This window comes from Otolemur garnettii, unplaced genomic scaffold (assembly GCF_000181295.1).
Source record: "Otolemur garnettii isolate 467f Iridium unplaced genomic scaffold, OtoGar3 scaffold00180, whole genome shotgun sequence".
Taxonomy (NCBI): domain Eukaryota; kingdom Metazoa; phylum Chordata; class Mammalia; order Primates; family Galagidae; genus Otolemur; species Otolemur garnettii.
Genome location: NW_003852575.1, coordinates 3,036,089 through 3,049,322, shown reverse-complemented (window position 1 = coordinate 3,049,322; position 13,234 = coordinate 3,036,089). Strand labels below are relative to the sequence as shown.

The 13,234-nt window shown below is 43.7% G+C and overlaps 1 protein-coding gene across 1 annotated transcript in view; it reads left to right on the top strand.

The window, feature by feature from the left end:
* The window catches only part of CHAF1B (chromatin assembly factor 1 subunit B), a 32,202-nt gene extending 19,710 nt beyond the window's left edge, over positions 1 to 12,492 (top strand). The window contains exons 9-14 of the mRNA XM_003800676.3: positions 5,369 to 5,438; positions 5,540 to 5,627; positions 8,142 to 8,287; positions 9,070 to 9,501; positions 11,665 to 11,759; positions 12,199 to 12,492. Of these exons, the coding sequence (XP_003800724.1) occupies positions 5,369 to 5,438; positions 5,540 to 5,627; positions 8,142 to 8,287; positions 9,070 to 9,501; positions 11,665 to 11,759; positions 12,199 to 12,290 (923 nt within the window). The 3' untranslated portion in view covers positions 12,291 to 12,492. The remainder of the gene's footprint in view (positions 1 to 5,368; positions 5,439 to 5,539; positions 5,628 to 8,141; positions 8,288 to 9,069; positions 9,502 to 11,664; positions 11,760 to 12,198) is intronic.
* Positions 12,493 to 13,234: the final 742 nt, after the last annotated feature.

Here is a 13,234-nt window from a genome sequence, read left to right as displayed (position 1 = left end):
TGTACTGGTCATTATGGAAGGTAGGTCTGAGATTATCCTGGAGTCCGAGCTGGTTTAGTTATAGCAAATTTCTTCCGCATGTGAATGTCATTAAAGTATTATTGAATTTCTCCATCATAAGTGCAACCCAGTTTAGCTGGATACAGGATCCTGGGTTGAAAGTTATTTTGTTTTAGGAGATTAAAAGTTGATGATCACCCTCTTCTAGCATGAAAAGTTTCAGCAGAGAGATCAGCAGTCATTCTAATATTCTTCCCCTTGTAGGTTATGGTTTTCTTACGTCTGGCTGCTTTCAGAATTTTCTCCTTCATAATAACTTTAGTGAAGTTAGTTATGATGTGCCTAGGAGATGTCTTATTTGGGTTGAGTTGTGCTGGGGTTCTAAAACTGTCTGCTATCTGAATTTCAGGATCTTTTGGCTTGTCTGGAAAGTTCTTCTTCAAAATCTCATGAAGAAGAGCTTCTATGCCTTGCGAAGCCACCTCATCGCCTTCAGGAATTCCTATAAGGCGAATATTAGTTTTTGCTCTCCATTTCTCTTCCTCTTTGAGCATTTGGGAGAGTTCAAAAGCTTTGTCTTCAATGTCAGAAATCCTTTCTTCTGCTTGCTCCATTCTGTTACTGAGGGATTCTACTGCATTTCTCAGATCCTTGAGAATTCTTGTCTCAATGAAAATCTTTGCAAATTCTTGTCTTAATGTGTCAAAATCTTTGCTGGTTTTTGTCTTTGAATACATTGAATTCTTAAGACAACTTTTGAAATGCTCCTTGAATTTCTAATTTCAACTTTTCTCCATTCTATTAATCTTATTTGCAATCTAAGTTCTGAATTCAATTTCTGACATCTCAGCCATTTGTTCACCATATTGTTTCTTGGGGGAATTGATCTACTCTAGTTATTCATGTTACTGGAGTTTTTCCACTGATTCTGTCCCATGATTATTTTACAGTGTTTGGGTAGATGAGCAGATAAGGTGCAGTTGGGTTGGCAGGCTCCTAGAGTAGTGATTAACCAGCCCTTTGCCCAAGAGCTGTGACTGGTGTCTGTACCTTTTCTCCTAGAGCTTTGCAAAGGACCCATACAGTGCTATGGCCTGAGACACGGGGACTTACTTGGTGTGGTGCAGCTAAGTGCCTCTGTCTTATTTTCAGCTGGTCTCTGTCCTACCCTAGTGAATCAGTTGCTCTGGGTTGAAGTCTCAGCTGTAGAGAAATATCAGCAATTAAGTCACCCACCCCCCACAGGCAACAACTGGAAAAAGAAAATCAAACCTTCCCACAACCACACGCCTAGGGTACCACCTTGGATAGTCCTCAGGTGATTGGTCTAGTCAGAGATGTCCATATCAATTGTTGCAGTCAGCACCTGGTCTCAAGTGGGAGAGTTCAAAGGTCTCTGGCAACTAGATAGCAGGAAGTCTGCTGGCAGCTTGAGTATGACTCATTCTGGTGCTCCGGAGAGTCAGAAGGACACCACCAGCAAATGAATTAGTCTGGGAAAGTTGATGCCTCCTTCCCCACCTTGCACCTGTCACATCCATTTACTGGTAACCCTATAGGGCTGTGATCCAGTTCCCTCCAATGAGCAGGTGCTCCAGGGGTTTGCACCTGCCTGAGTCACAGGGAGATCTATGTCTCCTTGACCAGGCCTCCACACTCTGCCACCATCCAGCAGGGGGAGCTGAGGCCTGACAACCTCGGGTGGTTAATGGAAGCTGGGGCAGTTCACTCAGTTCCAGCCCTACCCTGATTGATGTTGCTGACACTTACATTTTCACAGAATTTGTGATTCTGTCCTGGCTATATTCCCCTGTGGACCAGGTGCTGTTGGAGTTCACAGAAACTGCGATTCTGTGCCCTGGTCTGTGCTGCTGCCTGGAGCTGGTGTGTCTGTCTCTGCTGCAGTCTGTATTGGGGTGGGTGCAGTTAGAGCTCACACTCAGCTCTGAGTTCCAGCCTCTGCCCGCCTGCCTTTGTCTCTGCTATGATTCCCTGAGGGCTGAGTGCTTCTTAGCCTTAGTAAAGCAGTCCTTCTGGTTCAGCCCTGCCCTGGGAGTATGCCATCCCTGAGTGCGCCTTCTATTCTCCATCCCTGCCATGCCCCACCCAGGCAGGTACCACCTTAGGCATATCCTCATGAGGCCTGCATTACTGTCCCAGGTCTGTTCCACCAGTGTCTGCCACCAAAGAAGATGCCTGGCTTTCTCTGGTTGCCCAGAGAGACAGGGAGTGTCTCTCCAAAATATCCCCAGGGGTGTGAGTCCTATCGTTCCTGCTGCTGCTGCTGCTGCTGCTGCTGCTGCTGCTCTGTGCCATGGGGCACTGCCTCTCCTTCTCCTGTATGGTTCCTTCAGACCACCATCTTCTTCTTACCTCTGTGCTGCAGAATCAGCACAGACCTGCAACAACCCACACCCTGTCCACACCTAGAAAAAATGCCCAAGAATCTGGACTCCATGGGGGACAGGCTTCTAGACCTCAGGGTGAGAGTGGAGGGGAGTGCTGGGAGTTCAGAATTGGAGGTAGAGAATATATACAGTTTTATGCCTGGCAGGAGAGTGCCATGGCACCCTTATAGGGGAAAGAGGTCCAGTTTTTAGAGGGTCTCTCCTGTGGGATAAAATGGGAGGATGTTTGAACTCTGCTCGCTTGTTTGTAGAAAGTATACTGAGAGCCATTCTCAAGGGGAGCCCCTGTCTGCTTGGCAGTGGATTTTGTACCTATTGTTTGTATCCTTGAGGTTGCAGCTCCCCTCAGCAGGGTTGATGTGCATTCTGTTGGCTTAGTGCCAAATGATCAGCTTACTTGCTAAAACTTCTGTCCTTAAACTGTCCTTCTGGACGGGAGCCTCTGTGGAAAGCTGGCTCCAGTCGGCCATCTTGCCTCCTGTTTGTAATAGACCTCTTGAAGGGAAGAATGTATTACTGAGTGAATGGCACTGGGGTACCATTTCATGGAATAAGATGCAATTGGACTCCTTGCTTTTAAGCAATTCCAAGTGAATTCAATACTTAAATATGAAAGGTTAAAAATATAAAACTATTATAAGAAAATCTCAGAAGACATTCTGGGAAATGAGGAAGACCTAAGACTGGAAACTCAGAAGCTTGTAAAGAGATGCCAGAACTATTTGACTATATTTGAGTGTGGACCTTTTATATGACAAAAGAGACAGTGAGCAAAGTCAGTAACTAGACAAGTGGGAGAACTGGAAAATAATATTTGTAGCACAAGGAAGAGAGGGCTAGTGCATATCATATACAATGATTTTTCCAAATTGATAAGAACCATTAAAAAAAAAGAGGAAAAGGAAGAAAAGAAAAACTCAGGAAAATAAAAGAGTGAAGGATACAAAAATGCAGTTTGTTGAAGAGCTAGTCTAGGCCGGGCATGGTGGTTTATGCCTGTAATCCTAGCACATTGGGAGCCTGGGGCAGGAGGATCACTTGAGCTCAGAAGTTCAAGGCCAGCCAGAGCATGACTGAGACCCTACCTCTACTAAAAATAGAAAAATTAGCTGGGCAGGCACCTATAGTCCCAGCTACTCAGAGGCTGAGGCAGAATTGCTTGAACCCAGGAGTTTGAGGTTGCTGTGAGCTAGGCTGACCCCAGAGCACTCTAGCCTAGGTGACAGAGGGAGATTGTCATAAACAAAAAAAAAAGAACAAATCTACATGTTCAGCAGATACAGGAAAAGGTTCTGAAACTCAATAGGGAAATACAAATTCAAGTGGCATAACAAGGCCATATGTAACAAGGCCACAAAGGATACCTCTTTAATCCCTTCAGACTGGAAAAAACAATATCCATTGCTAATGGGCATGCAGGACATGGGTACTACAGGTAGGACTGAATTGTCACAGCCACTTGGAAAGCATTCTGGTGACTCAGGTACTTACAGTCCATCCATCCCATGGCTGAGACCCAATTTCTTACAAAACGAGAGCGTAGATGTAAGAGTGTGTTTATTGCAAGCATTGTTTGTAGGTAAAGAACCAGATGTAAAGCAAGATTTATTGACAGAGGTTGGGTGAGTGACTTATGTATGGTGTTTTTAGGCCAGTACGTACTGTGCAGTTACTAAAAAAGAATACACTTGTGCAATGCAAATTAACTTTCATGAGTAATTGACTGAGACACAAAAATAAGGAAAATTGTAAATAATGCCCTATTTTGTAAAACAAATGTACTAAATTTAAAAACCACCATATGAGTATATATGATTAATTATAACGGTGGTAATGATTCTGTGAACATGGAAGTATAGAAATGACATAATGGGCTGGACGTGGTGACTCATGCCTATAATCCTAGCACTCTGAGAGGGCCGAGGCTATTGGATTGCCTGAGCTCAGGAGTTGGAGACCAGTCTAAGTAAAACAAGATCCTGTCTCTACTGAAAATAGAAAAAACTAGCTGGGTATGGTGGCAGATCCCTGTAGTCCTATCTACTTGGGAGGCTGAGGCAGAAGAATCAGTTGAACCCAGGAGTTTGAGGTTGCTGTAAGCTATGATGCCATAACACTGTCTCCAGGGCAAAGAGGGAGAATCGGTCCTGGAAAAAAAAAAGGAAAGAAAAGAAATGATTGGTTAAAATGGACTATTTGGGATGGAAAGATGGAGGTGAGATGGGGAGAGGGTAGCTAGGCAGACATGTAATAGTAAAAAACAAAGACTACTGATAATGTTTACTGTTTTCTCCAGTAGATATGAAGTGGTCACATGTAAAATTAAATGCATGTATGTATCAAGAAATATGAACATAAACTAGGGAGGTGTTTCCAGAGCAGCATTTTATGACAGATATTCTGTGATGAGGTCTGACCTGGTTTTAAGTAACTCCTGGAGTGAGAAGGAGTCTCAAATGTGGACTGTTCTCCAGAGCTAAGCAAAGCCACGTCCTACAGGAGGCTGGAGATGTCAGCAGGGTTCTTGGTCTCCTGCCAGCTCCTTGTCAGCCCCATGGCTGGATTGGACAGGTGGGAGGAGGCCGGTCTCCACCTTTGGGTGGCACCCAAATCGGAATGAGGGCATAGAGACTTGGGGAATGTAGATGGAGCCTGGGCAGCTGGATCTAGTCACAGCACTACAGTGGGAGGACAAAGGTGTCCTATAGCAGGGGCTTCCTGTCCAAGACCAGAACTGGCTTCCCTGGGGGCTACTCAGGGGAAGAATTGAAGTAAAAGGCCAGACCACTGACAGAATTTTTGTTTTTGTTGTCAGTGACAAGAACATTGTGTAGAAAATACATCTTTATGGGAAAATATTTTGCAAACCAGATTGAAGGCTACTGAGTTTTGTTGGTGACCAGTTTGATAAAACACTGACTTTCTTTCTTCTCCCTCCCCTTTCCCTGATCCCCACCCAGCTGGATGTGTGGAATCTGGCGAAAATGTAATGAATACAACTTATGTTTTCTCCAGGAAAAATCTTAAAAGGTAGGAAATTGAGGGTATGTTGGAAATGTGTATCCTTTCTTTTTTTGCTTTTACTGAACAGTGGTGACCTTTTCTAAAACTGTGATTCATTCTCCTCTTAGGCCCATCGCTCACCTTCCATGTCCTGGGAAAGCGACGCTTGCTGTCCGCTGCTGCCCAGTCTACTTTGAATTGAGGCCGGTGGTGGAAGCAGGTACAGGACCAGGGACTGTGCTGTGTTTGTCCCTGAGGCAGGGCAACCGCACAAAGTGGAGATTTGGGTTCTTACTTAGCTTTGGGAAGGCCATGTACATGGGTTTCATTCAGTGTGGTTACTCTTAGAAGCTGGAGCAAAGACTGATGTCACCAAAATACAGTAGAACCTCTGTAAGTTGACCACCCAAGAGGCTGTAATAAATCAGTCAACATACAGAGGTGGTCATCATAACGACCTGGGCCTGCTGTACTGATATGTACATGTAGTGCATATGTCTGGTCTTTGAAAATTAGGTCAACTTAAGGAAGTGGTCAATGTAGGGAAGTGGTCAACTATGGACTTTTACTGTACATTACATGACCACCTTTTCCATTGTTCAGAATACACTTTTTTGCTTCACGTAGCTTTAAAGGACTATTAGTACTTGTTTTGTTTTTCCACTGGTTGAGTGGCATCCAGTATCAGTTTTCTATGCAGTAAAACTGAGTATGCATTGGATTTTTGTTTTTAAACCTCCCTCCTCCAACCCAGCTGCTTTTATCAGTGGCTTTAAGCAGTCTGATTACAATTTACTTACAATTTACAATCATTTTCTTCACATTTCTTGTCCTTGGGGTTCATTGAACTTCATAGATATGTGTGCTTATAGTTTTCAGCAAATTTGGGAAGTTTCAACCGTTCTTTCTGATACTTTTTCTGTCACCCCCTCCTGCTCTTATTCAGACACTCCAATTACGCATGTATTAGGCCGTTTGAGGGTATTCCATGGCTTATTGATAATGTTTCTTTTTGTCAGAGTTTCTTCCTTCAGTGTTGTATTTTGGAAGTTTCTATAGCTATGTTTTGAATTCACTAATCTTTTCTTCTGTGTGACCTGCTGTTGGTCCCATCCAGTACACCTTTCATCTATGACATAGTTTTCATCTTTGTGAGTTCAGTTTGGGTCTGTCTTATATATTTTGTCTTTGCTTAACATGCCCCATCTTTCCTCTTGCTTCTTGAACATACATGACGTATAGTACAGTTACGGTAACTTTAATGTCCTTGTGTACAAAGGGATGGTTTTGATTTTTTTCTCCTCATTTTGGCACATATTTTCCGGCTTCTTTGTATGTCTGATAATTTTTGGTTAGATACGTGTATGAGACATTGTGAATTTTACCTTTTACCTTAGTGGAAACTGGATTTATTCTATTCTTGTTTCCGCCCCCTGAGACAGAGTCTCATTGTGTTGTCCAGGCTAGAGTGCTGCGGCATCATCATAGCTCACTGCAACCTCAAACTTCTGGTTTCAGGCAATCCTCCTGCTTCATCCTGCCAAATAGCTGGGATGATTAATGCCCCCCACAACACATGGCTAGTTTTTCTATTTTTAGTAGAGATGGAGTCTCGCTCTTGCTGAGGCTGGTCTTGAACTTCTGAGCTCAAGTGATCCTCCCACCTCAGCTGCCCAGAGTGCTGGGATTACAGGTGTGAGCCACCACGTCCACCCTATTTTTATTCTTATAAATATTTTTGAGGTTTATTCTGGGATGCAGTTAAGTTACTGAAAATCATTTGATACTTTTGGGACTTGCTTTTAAGCTTTGTTAGGCGGCATTTAGTCTGGGGCTGAGTTTTTCCACTCCTGAGTCAAAGTCTTCTTAGCACTCTAATCGGTATCTTGTGCAGTATGAAATTTTCCACTCTGGCTGGGAGAGCATTTGGTGTTTCCAGCCTTGTGTGAGCTTCAGGGATTATTCTTTCTAGCAGTTCTCTCTCCAGCCTCGGGTAGCATCCTAACACATGGGCACTGCTCAGGTGCACAGCTGAGGACCCGAGAGGAGCCCTGAAGATCCCTGCAGCTCTGGTCTCTGGCCCTGTGCCCATGAACTCCAGCTTCCTTGACTTTCCCAGACTCCCAGCCCCATCTTCTCAACCCAGGGAGTTTTCTGGACTCTGCTAACTGGGCCTGGTGATTGCAGGTGTAATTTGTGACCTCATTTGCTTCCTGTCTTTTGGATAGCTGTCCTTTGTTGCCTGAGGGCCAGTGTCTTAAAACCATTGTTCTATATACTTTGCCTGGAATTTTAGGGGATTTTTAGCTTGGGAAAGTAAATCTGGTCCTCATTACTCCTTGACTGGAAGTGGAAACTATATTTAACTTTTGGATCCTTTACTTGAATGAATAAAGTCCCTTGATAAAATGTTTCTAAGTGACATTTACTTTTCCTTGTCAGAGAGTGAACTTTCAGATTGACTCTCTGGTTGTCTTTTGTTTCCTCTTCTCTTTTGGATCTTGGTGCCCATGACTCTTGGTTCATGACACACTGTCCTCGTTATGTTTTATATATTCATATATAAAATAATATAAAAGGCTGAATTCTTTTGTCAAGCACATCATAAACTATTTTTTAGTAAAATCATGCCATTAAGTACCCCGGAGAGGGCTTTGTTGGGGAAATTAGTTAGGAGCATTGTTTTGTCACTTTGTCCCTATTCCCCCTGCAGACAAATCATCACAAGAGCTGGGTCCAGAGCTGGTGAGTCTGCCCTACCGCCTGGTGTTTGCTGTGGCTTCCGAGGACTCTGTGCTTCTCTATGACACCCAGCAGCCTTTCCCTTTTGGTTACGTGTCTAATATACATTACCACACCCTGAGCGACATTTCATGGTGAGTAGCCGGGGACGTGGCTGAAGGAGACAAGTGTCACCCTGGTGTGAGCTCTGGGCTGAGGGAGCTTTTCGTTACTGAAGAGGGCTTATTTGACCCTATTTACCAGTTGTTTTATGAAAGGAATCAATAAAAAGGGAAGCCGTTTGCTACAACACTTGCTTCTACTTTAGCACCAGTGGGTTTTGATGCCATTCCAGTTGTCCTGTGGGAATAATCAAACTATGATAAGTAGAGGGGACAGCCCTGACTCATCAGGCCCTCCAAAAGGAAACTGTCCCTTGCAAGCCCCTGCTGCCCAGGACAGGGAAGGTCCTCCATGGCTATGCCTGTCCTGATGGTGTCACTTATCACTCGCCCTTCAGCCACCTTTGGTCCCCTGGTTCAGCCTCCACTGCCTGTTTGGCTTAGTGTGAACTCCTGCCAAGACTTTGCCACTTACCCTCTATTTCTTGCTCCTTATATATCTTTTTCTTTTAATTTTCGGGGAAAAACAGGTTATCCTGTTAAAGATAACAGGTTGTCTTTATTCAAATGAAAGTTGATTATAGTACAGAGAGGTTGCAGTGACTTGGAAAATTGGGGTGGTGGTAGGAAAGGGAAGGCGTAAGGAGCTCACGTAGACCCTTTCCTTCCAGCCACATTCCCCCCCGGCTTTTGCCTTCCAACAAAACTTGTGATTTTGCTTAAACTTCCACTTTGTAACTAGTAATGAGAGTGTTAGATGTGGTCTATAGACTTTGGTAAGGTCTGTAACTTTTTTCCCTCTTTTGGGAACAAAGGTCCAGTGATGGGGCCTTCCTGGCCATTTCTTCCACGGATGGTTATTGTTCGTTTGTGACATTTGAGAAGGATGAACTTGGAATTCCTTTGAAAGAGAAGCCACTTTCGATCGTGAGAACTCCTGATACAGCAAAGAAAGCTAAGAGTCAGACACACCAAGGGTCTTCGCCAGGACCCAGACCGGTAGAGGGAATCCCCAGCAGCAGAACTCAGGACCCCAGCAGCCCCTGTACAACCTCCCCCCAGGCCGGACAGTCTCCAGCCCCAACAGTGATCAAGGACACCCCTCCGACTACTCCTGGTGTCAAAAGCTCCTTGTTAGCACCTTCAGAGGAAAAGAACTTGCAGCCCAGTAGTCAAAATACGAAAGCCCACCCATCCCGAAGGGTCACTCTGAACACTTTGCAAGCCTGGAGCAAGACAACACCCCGGTGGGTACTTTTAATAGGGTAAGACATTATCATTGCAAAATGAAATACCAACTGAATAACTCTAACCTGTTCTAAGTGAAATTCCATGCAGTAAATACATCATACATACGTTGTCATAGAAAGACTACTTAATATCACATCCAAGAACATCATTTCTTACATGTAGCCTCTGTGGTTCCCTTCATTTCTACCTGTCGTATAAACCCAGGCTCTGGTCCCCACACGTAGACTGTGATTGGTTGTCACCTGTTATACTTTGTACTGTCCGGTATATATACTTGCTCCCCTAAGTCCCGTATACCTTGATCTCCAGCCTGGCCCTGAATGTTGTGTTCCCACAGCATGCTCTGCCTTTTATTTCCCCTGGGGAAACCCTGGGCATCTACTGTCCTTGGTGAAGATGCCCATGTCATCCTAAAAGACTGATTTGAATGCCCCCTCTTTGTTCCTGTCTTTGTGGCCTTCGGCCCTCTTTTCGTCACACATCACAGCAGGTGCTTTGTTTGTGCTTCTGTTTCTCCTGCTGGATTATGAGCCTCTGAGGGCAGGAAGCGTGTCCCCAGTTTTTCTTATGCCTCCTGCCGGGGTTGTAACAGATACTTCTAGGATATAGGAAATCCAAGGAGGGTCTTCTGAGACCGAGTGTGATGTTTCCAGCAGACTGGCTCATGGGAAACATGAGTGTCCTGGTCTGATGATAAATGGTCTCCAGGGTGGCCCTGCAGTTGTTTCTTCCCTGTTCACGTCAGTCTAGCTGACATGCATAACCTGCGTCTGCCACTCCTGCTCCAGACAGGGCCACTTAGCGGGTCCTCTTCTGTCAGCCAGCATAGCCTCCAGTTTCCTTTCTTCCTTTGTAACTCTGCTGTCTACTTAGCCCTCTGACTCTGTATACCTCCTTCCCTACCAGTCCTGCTGCCCCGTCACCTTCCAGATCAGCTGAGTTGGGAGGTGGGCTGTGGAGGGTGTGGGCAGCGAGTTAGATGGAAGCACCGTGTTGCTCTCACTGTGTTCACATGGACTCCTTCATCAGCAAGTACGTACCATAATGCTAGTGTAGTGCTGGTCTCTTTTTAAGTCTCTGATTCTTTCTGCAGACTACCAAATTATTTTTAAATTTGTCTATATGTTTTTAGGTGGGAGAAGTTATTCTTTGAAATATTTTTGGTATTAAGGTGTTTTCCCTCTCTTGATTCTAAATGATTTACCAATCTTCTTACAGTCGTAATCTTTTTAAAACAATAATAGTTGTTGAAAATTAACTAGATTTATAAAAGAATTATCTTTGTTTTGGCATATTCCGCATCGGATAGCCATATCTGATAGCCTTCTACATACAGCAGCCAGGAAGTTACTGAGTACCCCATAGGTAACTGAAAAAACAAAACTTGCAAATGAGAAAACACATAGGTTTTGGCCAGGTATATGGCCCAAGCCTATAATCCCAGGACTTAGGGAGGCCAAAGTAGGAGAATCGATTGAGCCCAGGAGTTAGGGACAAGCCTGGGCAACATAGTGAGATCACATCTCTATAGAAATAAAAATATTAGCTGGGTACAGTGGCCAGTTCCTATAGTAGCTGGCTACTTGGGTGGCTGAGGCAAAAGGATCACTTGAGCCCGGGAGTTGAAGGCTGCAGTCAACTATGAACATACCAGTGCACTCTGGCCTGGGTGACAGAGCAAAGACCCTATCTTTTAAAAAAAAGGAAAAAAGGTCGGGCATGGTGGCTCACACCTATAATCTCAATATTCTGGGAGGCTAAGGTGGGTGGATTGCTTAAGCTTACAAATTCAAGACCAGCCTGAGCAAAAGTGAGACCTTATCTCTACTAAAAATAGAAAAACTGAGGCAAGAGGATCACTTGAGCCCAAGTTTGAGGTTGTTGTGAGCTATGACATCACGGCACTCTACCCAGGGTGACAGCTTGTGACTCTGTCTCAAAAAAAAAAAAGGTTTTGAAACTTTTAGATGGCTGGTTATGGTTTAAGTTAACCATTATAAATGTTATGGTATAAGGTAGTACATAAATGTAATTATTAGTTACTAAGCACAATATAATCAGCTGAAAAATTTAAGTTATTTCTTTTAGTGGTTTTGAAACTTGGTATCATATATAAACAATTCCTATGACACTAATGAGCTTTTTTTTTTTCTATCAAGGAGAATAAGCTTAATGCCCTTAAAGATAGATACACCACCAAATTCTGCCCCAACCAGTGTAATTTCTACCACTTGCACAGAAAAAATTCAATCAGGTAAGTGATATTATTACTGATTTAATATAATAAAAAGGTAGAATATCTTTTCTTTTGTTCTTTTGGAAATTAATGCCATCTAATTTTAAGTCACTTCTGAGAAAGCAAGGATATGTCTGCTAGAAACATCACTTATCTCTCCACTTTGCCGATCGGAACACCCTTGTGAGTTAGATCAGATTTCTCAACCTGAAGACTCTTGACATTTTGGGCCAAATAATTCTGCTTAGCAGCGGTACCTATCTGTAGTGGCCTCAAATGTCACCTGACACTGCCCATTGTCCACTGAGAGGCAGAGCTGTCCCTCGTTGGGAACCATTGCAATAGAGTGTAAGAACTTCCCAGGCAGTTCAGTTCCTTATCTGGGCTCTATATTTTGTAAATGTCAACTTTTAACTCACAGTCTTTGCTTACTTGCCAACATTTGTTGGTGTTTCAGAGATGCCTGAAGACCCTCAGAGCAATTCACCAGAGCTGAAACGGCCTAAACTTGATGGAAACAAACAAAGTAGCCAAAGACTGGAGTCTTGATGGGACCTCAGTTTCCGCTCGGAGGCCTATAGGCCTGGGAACTCGGTGTGTGCAGGGAGGAGGTGAGGCCGAAGGCGCTGGACCAGCACCATCCACAGAGTGGAACAGATGCTTGTGAACTGATTTCTATATCAGGACTTGGACATATGTACTGATTTTTCTCCAGAAATATGGATGCTGTTGCATATGGTATCCACTTTTAACTTGGGGATGTGAACATTTTAACACACTAATCCTCTTTTTGATGGTCTTCTGAAACTGGAGCTGTTTAATATTATCTAGCATGAAAATCAGTAAACCCTCCTGTGAATACTCATAAAAGTACGGACACTTTATGGGCAGACTCCTTTTAAAGTTAGAGGAGAAAGTAATTTGAGAAGATTTATTCTGTTGAATTTTTAAGTGTTTGAAGTGATTATTAGATTTAGCTTCTCATTAGTTGATTAATTAAACTTTGGAAGATTGTTATATTTGTTTTTTGATTCTAAAGGTAAATAATACTCATTCTGGAAAATTAGTAAACTATAATGCTAGAATGAAGTAAAAAAAAAAAATGAGGGTTGGAGGTGGGAATCACCCATAATCTTACCACCAGAAGTAACCCTTGTAGTAGCGTATTTCCTTTTTAGCATTTTTATGGATCTTTTTTCTTTTTCTTAAGAGAGAGGAGAGGCCCAGCACCCATAGCTCAGTGAGTAGGGCGCCAGCCACATACACCAAGGCTGGTAGGTTCGAGCCCTCCCGGGCCTGCTAAACAACAATGACAACTGCAACAACAAAATAATAGCTGGGCATTGTGGTGGGCACCTGTAGTCCCCTCTACTTGGGAGACTGAAGCAAGAGAATCATTTAAGCCCAAGAGTTTGAGGATGCAGGGGCAGTACCTGTGGCTCAAGGAGTAGGGTGCCGACCCATATACCGGACAGACGTGGCAGGTTCAAACC